Source organism: Epargyreus clarus, unplaced genomic scaffold (genome assembly GCF_041222505.1).
Source record: "Epargyreus clarus isolate Ecla_fem2 unplaced genomic scaffold, WU_Ecla_fem_2.2 ptg000006l, whole genome shotgun sequence".
Lineage (NCBI taxonomy): Eukaryota > Metazoa > Arthropoda > Insecta > Lepidoptera > Hesperiidae > Epargyreus > Epargyreus clarus.
The window spans coordinates 5337868-5350764 of record NW_027332214.1 but is presented as its reverse complement, the minus strand read 5'-3'; the positions used below and the strand labels follow the sequence as shown (position 1 = coordinate 5350764).

At 34.6% G+C, this 12897-nt stretch overlaps 1 protein-coding gene across 2 annotated transcripts in view; it reads left to right on the top strand.

The window, feature by feature from the left end:
* pnt (ETS transcription factor pointed) overlaps window positions 1-12897 on the top strand; it is a 188273-nt gene that overhangs the window by 29659 nt on the left and 145717 nt on the right. For both annotated transcript variants that reach the window (XM_073073787.1, XM_073073785.1), the window contains exon 3: window positions 11428-11548. In XM_073073787.1, coding sequence (XP_072929888.1) covers window positions 11428-11548 — 121 coding nt within the window. The remainder of the gene's footprint in view (window positions 1-11427; window positions 11549-12897) is intronic.

Here is a 12897-nt window from a genome sequence, read left to right as displayed (position 1 = left end):
AGGCGTATAAAAAACATCGGTTCCTATTTCAAAGCTGTTTTTTATTTTTATTTTTAGTCCAAAGTTGCCCGTGACACTGACGTTAAGCCACGCTAATGAGCTTTGACATTAGCTCGCTGGAACGGCAGGACTACGAATGGGTTGCTTTATTACTTTTAAATAAGGAGTACAACGGTTTTAACAGTCTACGTAGAGCAAAGATTAGTAAAGATACTTCGCCGCCTTGAAATTGAATGAAGCCACAAACGGCTTATTAGTAAGTTCTTTTTTATTTACACGCTTTTTATTAGCTTCACCTGTATGTTTGTATGTTTGTTTGTATGTTTGTTTGTATGTTTGTAACCGACTTCTTTGGGCGCGATTTTGACCCACTTTAAACGGCCAGATTTCGTTCAAACTTTGTAGATTTATTTCACAATTATACTATTTACTGTTCCTTAATTGATTCCTAGATTCATTTAGATTTTCTTCTTTTTAGTTAATTTTATCATAAAAGCGTGTTTTTTAGTTTTTTGAACTATATTTATTTGAATTCTTGACAAATAAAAAACATTTTCAGAGAAAATTTACGAATAAATAACTAATACTGCGTAATTAACATAATAGATAAATAAATAATTCAAATATTTTAGGGACATTTTAGCACGGAGACGTGGCAAAACTTTTTACGCAACTATTTCAATTCTCAAAACTGGGTACTTTTTTTTTGTTAGGAGTGAGTAATCTTTATTAACGTAGAGTTGAAACTTAACTAGACAATTTACGAAATTTCCAAGTTTAAAACTAACCTGAAATAGTGACTTTTAAAGAACAGGTTACGATTCCTTTTAAATTACAAAGACGAGTACAACGAGTTTGAAAATATAGAGTTTAATAAATTTAACTAATTTTAAGCTTTTACGAGATCGAGATAAAAAGAAATATTCTCTAAAAATGTAAATACAAATACATTACATTCTACGAGGTCGAGATAAAAAAACATATATTTTAAAAACGTACGTTCAAATACACCCGAAAAATTTAAATATCTGCATAATATTGAATTATTATTTTGGAGAAATAAATTTAAAAAAGTCGAATTTGTTTGCCAAACCATCTCAGTGGAGGTATCCCGAACCGATAGTAAAAAAAAGAAAATAATAACATAGTAAAATGCTAGTAAACTTCATTTAAATTCAGAAAATTTGAGAGCATACTGAAAATTATTATAATCATTAGCCGTTACATACAATAATTACATAATTAGCCGTCTCCAGCTCTATAAATACTATCAAAGGGAGCAAGTATTTTAGTTTATCATTAAATCATTACCGTGCTAGACGTTAATAACTGGCGGGAAAATAAAGAGGCTGTCGAAAGCTATGACATTAACACCTTAATTCAGCTCGGAGTGTCGCCATAAAGAATAACTTGACATGATTTACACTCCCGTTGAAAAGGGGTACTTGGTAATACACGTTGTAAGTTGCTTTTTATAGTCCAAGGCTTTCTTTTACCATAATTTTTCTTTATGGTTGCTTCTGTGTGACTAAAGACTATGGTATACTAGTTTTTGCCCGCGGCGTCGCCCGCGTTTAAAAGAAAATAATACGACATACTAACATACATAAAACTAAAAATTGGTCGAAAATTGGTCGTACCAACTCTGGGACCTTCGCGGGCTCATGGACAACAATTTTGCCAAAGATCATCACTTGATCAAATGCATAGTTTACGATTCAATCCTTACTAATATTGATTAAAATAATCGTTTTTTTGGTCCAAAAGATCGATTCTTTGATTAATCGATCTTAGATCGCCATCCCTAGTTCCCGTGGGATTTCCGGGATAAAAACTATCCTATGTCCTTACTCGGGTCTCAGACTATCTTTGTACAAAATTTCATTAAAATCGGTTCAGTGGTTTAGGCGTGAAGAAGAGACAACCAGACAGACAGACAGACAGACAGAGTTACTTTCGGATTTATAATATTAGTAAGGATAAGGATAAAAATACACTTTCTACAGCCCCGCACAAGGATTCCCTGTCGTGGGTCCCGTGGATACACACTAAGACGAATACACAAACACCCAGACTCTGAACAGATATGCATGTCATTCACATGTCTGTTTGGCCGGGGATCGAACTCGGAACCCTTTTGAATCAGAACGGTAAGGTACGCTTCGCAACACGAGTCGTTACATCGCAGCAGCACTGATATACTTTTTTTAAACATCATTCCACCAAAAGACCAGAAATAGGTTTGGTGGTGGTACCTCGTCCGTCAAAACATTCTGCTCCACTACCTTTCGACCTATTTCTGCCTTACACCCATTTGTGTCTTATAGCAGCAATATTAGCGCTATTACTTTAAAAGATATATGTACATTGTGTTCCAGTTTAGTCCGCAAACAATTAACTACGTGGTATTCATCTTTCTTTTCTTGTGGAAAAAGGGGAAAAGGGCTACCCTTTGCGGAGGGAGGCAGGTGAATGCATCCTAGCACGCCCAGGCCGCGACGACGGTACCTGGGGAATATGGGGCTCCTTCCGGACATCCTTAAGGAAAGCTAACCCACTAAACACCTCCTTCAAGCTTTCGTCCTAGGGGACCATACAGCCGACATCGGACAGCGATCTCTCATTCTGGAAACAAGAGGCGCTAGCAGTGCTCCATACAGAGCGACCGCTGGGTTGTTGACACTGAAGGTGTCATCGGATCATAACTAAGACTAACATCATCGGGAAGATGATTATTAACGCAAAGAGGTTCACCCCTCTTCTCCAGGTCCGCAAAGAGTTCTTTCTTTTCGTCTGATTGGTCTCCTTTTAAGTTCTTCTTGGGTACATTTTAATTATAGACGGTATTTTGTTTTTCCCCCCTGTTCGCCTGTACAATAATAATCATAAATAACATTTTATATAATGGAACATATTATTAAGCTATTGCATAGCTTTTATCGCGGGCTTTGAGCGCGGGGACCGAATCGAGAAATTCCGTAACGAAAATTAATAACACGTCTCGGTTGCCTGGAGACGATATCAAGTCTCCAGGCAACCGAGTTGTTGACTGTCAATAGAAAAATATGGATATAATTGAATAAAGTATTATTTTACATTCCTTATTATTTTATTTGATATTGGCGACGAGATGTCGAATGAACTAAAAAACAATAAGAAAATACGAGCCTCATTACGTGGGTTAATGAAACGAACCGAAAATTACATTTCGGGAATAGAAAAAATTGACAATGAAGAAATAAATATACGACTGAATTCTTTACAAGAAAATTTTAACAAATTCTACGCGATCCAAGAAATAATTGAATGGCTTACAGAAGAAGAAAATTTAGAAGAGGAAATAAAATACAGGTACGAATTTGAAGAAATATATACAAAGCTAAAATTTAAATTTTTTAATGTACAAAAAGAAAATAATCGGCTAATACCTGAATGTTCTTTTATACCAGCAAGAGCGGAAGTTTATTTGATAAACTGTTAACTGTCAAGGCACGCTTGAGACGTACACCTAATACAAAAGGGTTATCACCTTATCAGTTAATGTTCGGCAGAAGGGTAAGAACCTATATGCATGCCTTATTTAAGAAATCCGCCCCACTATCCAGATTACATTACAATGCACCGCCAACGAAGGAGTTCGGACAAGGTGATAAGGTACAAGTCCGCAGTTACACCAACCCAAGAGTTAAATGGGAGTTCGGAGTCGTCATCCGAAGATTAGGTAGACTCCATTATGAAGTCAGAACTGAAAATGGCATACTGGTGCGCCGTCACCTTGACCAAATGCTGCCGGCGCCCCTGATGGTGTAAGTGAAAATAGCGGTGGAGGACTGTTGGATATCAAGTCTCCAGGTAACCGAGTTGTTGACTGTCGATAGAAAAATATGGATATAATTGAATAAAGTATTATTTTACATTCCTTATTATTTTATTTGATAACCTTAATTCGTCAACTTGAACACAGATGGCAGTAATACACATTTTTTTATAATCCGTGCGGAAATCTTAAAATTGCGTGAAGTATATTTTATATTCCCATTATAAAATTCAAAATTATATTACCACATTATCCAAATAATATATTTTATCAACATAAGCTATGTTGAATTCTGGATTAATAAAATAACGTAAAAGAGTGTTTGTAATTTTTAAACGTACAATTACAACTGACAGACTTGACACTACAAAATCAAAACGCCATTATGACTTATGGTACAAATAATTTGTGTACAAAGTGTTTTAAATATGAACAACCAGCTATATAAATGGATCAATGCATGCATCAATGCATCAATCAATGCATTGATCCATTTATATTGCTGTTTGTTAATACTTTACGTCTCTTATTAAATACTTTTCTATTTTATATTTTAGAATGTTCAGTCTTGCTTGGAGTTATGAAATGTTAGCTGATATTTGCAATGTCTTATATAATGGAGATATGATAAAATAGTGGATAAAGATAGTATTAATGTTGATGATTATGGAAGAATATATTGTATTTCTGGAATTCCTTCTGAGCGTTTTCATAGCATAAAAAATGCTATGCAATAGCTTTACCGCGGCAGTCTCCGAGTGCCACACGTATTTTTTTATGTATTATTATCACTTATTTTTATCAAAAATTATACAACAATGGGCGGAAACTGACAAACTATTTTTCTTACTTAATAAATTTCCGGTTAAATATTAATTGTAACGGATTATTCTAATTAACAGTATAAGATATTTGTTTCTAAATAGATACATGGATCGCTACCTACTTCATAGATATGTAAATATAGTGCAGTAAGAGTAATAGAGTAACCTTAGATGAGTAAAATACATATATTGATCACTCCTAACAAGAAAGTGTAACAGTTTTGAGAACTGAAATTGTTGTGTAGATAAAGTGTTGCCACGTTATCTACACAACGTTTAAAATACATATTTATTTTTTATGTGAATTATGTAGTATTAGTTATTTATACGTAAACTTTCTCTATATTTTTTATTTTTGAAGAATTCTAACAATAAATGATAAAATAATCCTTTTGTGTCTTAATTCAATTTCAAGGCGGTGAAGTATCTTTCTATTTTACTTATCAAAGATATTGCGTTCGAGTAAAGCACATTATTAGTAGAAATTAGCCCGTTCATTCGAGTGTGTCTCATTATAACGCGAGACGATATCCGGTCCCTAATTAAAGGGATAGTTACGTCCGCTTTGCAGGATATGACAAATATAATACTATTTTTCTCTTAGATATGTTTATGTCACAGTTCGACAGATTTATTTAAAACTAGCTTTTACCCGCGGCTTCTCTTGCGTAAGAAGTCGATGACAATTCTTGTTCTTATGCTCGTATCCCTTGACGACCCGCGTGGCGGAGCGGTCACCATGCCGGTCTGACGCGCAAAGGGTCCCGGGTTCGAACCCCGGCCAGACAGAAATCTAAATGATGAATTTAGATTTCTGTTTCTGGGTCTGGGTGTTTGGGTATTTGTCTATGTGTGTGTTCATGGCACCCACGACACAGGGAATCCTAGTGTGGAGCTGTGAGTGTAGAAAGCGTTTATTTATTTATCCCTCGCGAATAGTAAATATTGCGGGATAAAAAGTACCTTATGTGCTTTTCTGGACCCCTGACAATACGTGTACATTTCAGGACAATTTTGTACTTAAAACGGGATAGCGTAGCAAACAAACTCACTTCGCATTTATAATATTAGTAAGGAATTTATGTTAAAACTATTGAGTAAATTTAGTACGAAATATAAAGTTAGTCATCAATGACAGCATCTAATCTGCAATTTGATTCAGGTGGGATGCATTATATTGGTTAAAGTTGCGATTGGTCAATAATATTCGTAGGCAGTATTTGACTTGACATAGTTACACTATGTAGTCCATCCGTCTTCGTAGTTTTTTACTACAGAGAAATAAACACGGTAAAAAAACAAACACATTATATACCTTGTAAACCAGCTTTACAAAATCTCTACCAACATACGAGTAATTTCTAACTATCAATTAAAATTAATTATGTGTCAATAATAAAATATCAAAGGTTGTAGAACCTGTACAGTTGGACCGTGGTACCACCACCACACTTATTCTGGCGTATAGCAATTCTTTAGTTTTCGATGGTAGATGGTTTTGAAGGTGGTAGAACCCTTTGTGACTTTGTCGACTCCGGCGGCACCACCGCCACACCTATTTCTACCTAATAACAGCAGTGTTAGGCGCTGCTGTGTTCCGGTTTGAAGGGTTTGATAAGGGAGGCAGACTTCGAGGCGTTCCAGTTTAGTCCTCAGGGGTAGCGGCGCATCTGTAGCCGACCTCATGTAGGAATATCTAATCCTATCTGGGGTTGATTACAGATGTCCATGGGCGGCAGTAGCCATTTACCATTAGGTGGACTGTATGCTCGTCTGCTACTCCTATATTATAAAAAAAGAAAAAAAAAATCAAGTAGAAGCGACCATCTTAATTCTCATATCTGCGATTGATTTCAAATAGAACCCCTATATCGAGTTATAAATGTCATGGGCGGCAGTGACCATCAGATGGGTATTCTAACATTGCTATAGCAAACGAGTTCACAATTCAGTTCCATGTTCATTATCATCGTCATCGTCAACATCAACCTATTACTGTCCTATGACCACTCGGTACTGGTACGGGTCTCCTCTCAGAAAACAGATTAGGCCATAGTCCATCGCGCTGGCCAAGTGCGATTTCACATAGCTTTGAAGACTTAAGACTGTTAAGATTTCTCAGGTATGCAGGTTTACTCACGATGTTTTCCTTCATCGCTTAAGGATGTGGTAATTAATTTCTAATACGCAAATAACTTTGAAAAATCAAAGGATTTGAACCCCTCGATCAAAAGGCGGAGTTTGTTAACCACTAGGCTATCAGTTCCATGTTTCCATGCTTGTTTCCACCTTCAATCTTGTAAAAACATAGAAGAACTATCAGAATTAGTGCAGTGAAAATTGTAACCGAGTGATAGCGAGCACGTGCCTAACGGGACCGCTGTATTTGGTGGCTAATGTACGATAAAACCTACCAAGTCCGGGTTGAATAATGGTGTTGTTTTGAAAATACTGCAATGCTTTCCTTACGGTTAGTACATAGACGGTAAGCAAGTAGGTATTTTCACATATTTTCTCGTTGTCAAGGCAAATTTTGATACTATTTTGTCTAAATGTGCGACCACAACCACATCTGACTCTGACCACAATTTTGATTTATTAATAAATATGTTTACTAAGAAAAACAATAATCAGATAGACCACATTTTTATCCTCCGGTAATGTCGTATAAACTTCATGAATTACTACGAGAATGGTGATGTAATTTCAAAAACTTGTGTAACCTAACCTAACCTAACACGGTTATTCCTAGAAATGATAACCATCACTGGTAAGTATCCGTAATCATTGTTATTATAATAACAATGATAACACGTAGATTCTTACAGTTAGTACATAAGCGGTAGGCAAGTTGGTTCTTTTCGTTCCCAAGGCAGGAAATTTTGATATAATTAAAAAAAAATGTGCGAAGACAATCATATCTGACTCTGAGCACAATTTTGATTAAAGATACTCATCTTTAAACTAATAGAAATAATAATCAGATTGAGTATATTTGACTGCGCGGAAATGTCGTATAGTTTTCATGAATTACTATGAGAATGGCGATGTAATTTCAAAAACTAGAGTGTAATCTTTTTTTGTAACCTAACCTAACCTAACCTATTACGGTTATTGCTAGAAATGGTAACCATTACTGGCAAGTATCCGTAATCATTCTTATTATGGTAACAACGTTATTATCATAACAATGATAACATGTAGATTCTATATATCATTAATAACTATCATTATTAGCCCTTCCCAGTTGCTAAATCCCTATACCTAGTATGGAATACATTTTTGTATTATGTACGTTAAACCCATGGCTAAAATCATTTTTACTCCAACCTATTTCCTTCCAACCAAAAGTCAGGATACGATAGCGTTGTAATAAATTTAAAGAAGCTTCTGTAGACAAGTACATAACTTTTTAGACTAGTCGAGTGTGTAATTTATTAGAACTGCAGGATTAACGTGGTAGATATATCTCATGTTTACGTTTAAAAAGCTATGACGTGTGATTTAGTGTGACAAGATCGAGCTGCACCACACATCACTAAAACTGGCAAGAACGAACGACAAATAGCCAATTAACCCTGCAATGCGTTATCCTCCTGAAAATAGCCCCTAAAATTTGTATACCGAGAAAATGTATTAACATAAAATTGTCTTCATTTATTTTGGTTGTTGTAGATGGTCACAAATCAAGATGGACGATATGGCTAATTGAGTAGATAAAAAAAAGATTAATTCTTTAAAATACACTAAAAGTACTAGTTATTCTTGAGATTGTAATAAATGTAAGTTAATTACTAATATTTCCAGTTTTCATTATGTTTATTTACAGTAAGTAGATTGTTGTAAATACCTTGTAGAATGCTGAGTAAATCAACATTAAACACGTGGAATATTTTTAATTTATTTAACTTGGAGACATGGTTAATGAAGAAGTTGTAAAGTCATTTCAACTGTCCCCTCTTCATGGTCCGATACTTCTACTCGTCACTTATCATTTCCGGGAAACTACTAATACACATACTAAAAATAGTATATCAACGTACGAAACTACTAAAATAAATTTGTTTCCTTACTTTCCTACGTCTTTCAATATCCGGCAATATTAAACGCATTTATCACAATAATTAACCTTAGCAGTGGAGGAAAAAATAACAAATAGTTTATCAATCATCGGTTGACTTATACGTGACGAAGGTCCGTGCCCCTTATTTGGAATCACGTGCCAAGATACCGAGGGGCTGGCCGACCCCTCGCTCTGAACCGTGTAAAAATATCCCCACGATATTTACGGGTTAATCGTCGCTTGAAAAACTAGTAATTCAATATGTTCGTGGACTTCTCTATAGCTATTTATAAGTATTCATACTAAATCATCGTCATTTTTAAAATAAACAATGATGTAGGCATATATTATGTTAAAGTTACTCTAAATCTGTACTCGGAGTTTCCTGACGTTAGTAATTCGTGAATAAATATACTAAGTCGATTTACAATATAACTTATATTATTCTTAATGAAAAACCATATCAGTCAACGTGATAGCAATGATATAAATGCAGGCACAAGTAAACCTACCATACCTTACCTATATATCGTCCCACTGCTGGATACGGGACTACTCTTAGAATAAATAGGGTTCAGTTTAAACATGAGACCACGACACCGGCTAAGATTAAGACTTCACAAATGTTTGAAAACATTTTAAGGAACTCTTAGGCTTTCATCATTAATTCAAGTGATCATTTTTAATACGCATTATTTCGAAAAATCAAAACTGTCTGGGTTTCGAACCTGGAACTCCTATATCGCAAGACTGAATTACAAACCACTGCTCGATTAAAATAATATTTATTACATTCATTGATCTAACAGTCTCACAGGAAAATCTGTTAGGAGCAAATATTTATAAACAGTCGTAACAATGGGGTCTCGGAGTTGGCTTGATTGACCCGAGGGGGCCCAGTGATTCGATTTTGACGTTTTTATTGAGCTACTCTGATATATTCTGTGATTAGGCGTCACGGGTTACAGAGGTACTATAGAAGTTTACATCCAATTGTGAAGGGCACGAAATCATTATACGCCAGTTGACTTCTGTACCCTTACCAGGAGTTTTTACGTTTCGACAAATATGACTGTTTTGGTATTTTTTTACGTATTTGCCCATACAAATTCCAATCAGCGCCCCTAGCGGATTGTGTCAGAACTAGGAAATCGTATTGGCCGTGTATTGGCCTGCGCTGCCAGGTGGACTACGGCTTAATCCTTCTCATTCTGAGAGAAGACCCGTGCCCAGCAGTGGGACAGTAATGGGTTGATGATGATGATGATGATGATGACTAAGCAAAGCAAATCAGTAAAATCCTAACAAAATACATTCTTACTTGAATTGAAACTTTAAATAACAACGCAATAAATATTTAGCAGCTATTTAACATATTCAATAATCTTCCAAGAATTTTCTTAACTTAAACGGCTAGATCTAAGCAACTTAAAAACTGTTGGCAAATACTTAGGGTTCCGTACCCAAAGGGTAAAAACGGAACCCTATTACTAAGACTCCGCTGTCTGTCCGTCTGCCCGTCTGTCCGCGTGACCGACTATCCGCCTGTCACCGGGCTCTAGCTCCTGAACCTATAGATAGACACTGGATTTTACAGAGTATGTGTAAAACTGGCCGCTAGAACAAAAAATACTAAAAATAAAATTTAATGTAAATGGGGGTCACCATACAAGAAACCGCTATTTCTCGACGTTTTTCGCTTTATCTATTGAACCGTAATAGGTAGACACTTCAAATTTTCACAATGTATTTACTTCAGTGGCTGCTATAATAACAAATACTAAAAATAAAAAAATAGAAAAAAATATACGCGACGAACAGATAGTCTCTCTTCCTTTGGTAAGTCGGTTAAAAATGTTGATGGTACAGAACCCTCCGTGTCCATTCGACTTGCACTTGGCCAATTATTTTAAAAGTCGTGTATGTGCGTTGAACGGAAGCAAGATTCGTTTTGTGAATAGAATATTGACTTGGACGATCAAACCGATGAGATTTAACTTTAAGTACGCGAAGCACACACGACTGTACAAAAAATAGTTCCTGTCAGTACATGACTCAGTTCCCATTCACATTGTTAAGGAATAAAATGAGCTTGTATGTCTATTTAAAGCTCTGTATAAGGGTTGAACATTTCATTTGATACTTATTTGGCTTTGCGATTATAGATTTCTACTTTCAAGTTCCAAGTATTGTATTTTATTATTATTTGTACGTTTTATATAGTATCGTATTGTATATATATCGTATTGTATCGTTATCACGTTATATCGTAAAACGAGAAATAAATAAAAATACTTCTGTTACCTATCGCAAAAAAGTTTCCAATTTTAATTACAACGCATATTTTTTTTCAAAACAAGTGAAATCCGGTAATAGCTAGATATCGATACTAATCAAGATAAGAGTTACTTAAGTAGGTACTATGTGAGATAATATGGCACAAAGTAGAGTAATAAGCTTATAATTTACACAGAATTAGGTATATTTAATAAATACTAACCCGGCATTTAATATACAATATATTTATCAAATATATTTCATATAAACATAGCCTATGTTACTGGTGGATAATGTAGCTTTCGAATGGTGAAAGAATTTTTAAAATCGGTCCAGTACTTTTTGAGCCTATTCGTTACAACCAAACAAACAAACAAAGTTTTCCTCTTTATAATATCAGTGTAGATACAGATTATTACAATATTTTAATTTTTCGTCTTTCCCAGTGCGATGAGGGCGGCGGCGCCGCGGAAGGCATCAAAAGTGAGCCTATGGAGCCCGAGGAACCCAGGGCCATGCAGAAAGTGCCCTCCCTCTCCGACCTCTCGGATCCTGAGGCATCACTTGGTAAGTACTTAATTATAACTATTAATTAATTTAAGGATGTAGGAAACTATAATTCGACACAAACAAATAATATATTTGCTGTGACATAGTAATAGTATGTCACATAATATTACATAATATTATTTCTTTATCCGACAGGACATAAGAGCAGGCTGGTTTCATGACCTATAAGATAAAAAAGTTAAAGTTACAGTCAAAAAAGATAAGAAATTTATATAACATTACCTTTTACATTGGATAAAAAATAACGTTTACAAAGTAAACTGATTTATATTGATTATATCATGCGATCTGATATTATATTATGAGAAATTCACTGACACTGCAATGAATGACCCGGGGCATTCAATAATGTTTACGGACTGCTTAAGCATTCAACGGTGGCTACTCATTGTATTTTTATAAATACAATCTATAACTTAAATATTATATTTCCAAAAAATATATACATATATATCTATATAATATAATTACATGTAGTACGTGTTTATGTGAACAAATAATACCACATGAAATATTACCTATCTTGTATTATTTATTTTAAGCGAGTAATAAACATAATTATAAAATACAATAAAGATTTTTTGATAAGTAAAGATACTTCACCGCCTTGAGGTTTAATGAAGCCACACGGCTGATTCGGCAGTTATTTTTTTGAATTCTTGACAAATAAAACATATTTTTGAGAAAATTTACGAAAACATAACTAATACTGCGTAATTTACATAATAAATAAATAAGTATTTCAAATATTTTAGGGACAGTTTAGCACGGAGACGTGGCAAAACTTTTTAACGCAACTATTTCGCAATTCTCAAAACTGGTTACATTTTCTTGATAGGAATGAGTAATCTGTACTAATCTATCTAAATAATAGACGGATAAGATCAGCAGACGATCTTATGTTAATCTGACCACTTAAGATCTTCAACATAGATATTTTATTTGGATAAGTATGTATAAACTGACAGAAAATATCTTTACAATTTATAAACTCTTTTACTACGAAGAGACTGGAATTGAAGTATTTTTGCATTTTTCTGTGATAAAAATACTTGATTGGTCAATCATAGCAGCTTGTTCTCCCTCGCACGAACCATTTAGGAGCGGAAGCAGTCCAGCTGTCAGGATCTAACTATCATACGATTGTTAGAGATCTTATTTCGAGAACGTCCTGTACTGGGCTTTAATTAGATGAAAACTTTGCTTCAAAGATTATGAATGTTACCCATTTTACTTCAATAACGGGTAAATATTTAGTAATTACATAAAATAAGGCTAATATTTTATCTGAACGAACAAGTTCAAATTAGGTTCTTTAGTTATATTTATATTTTTTTTTTTCAAAT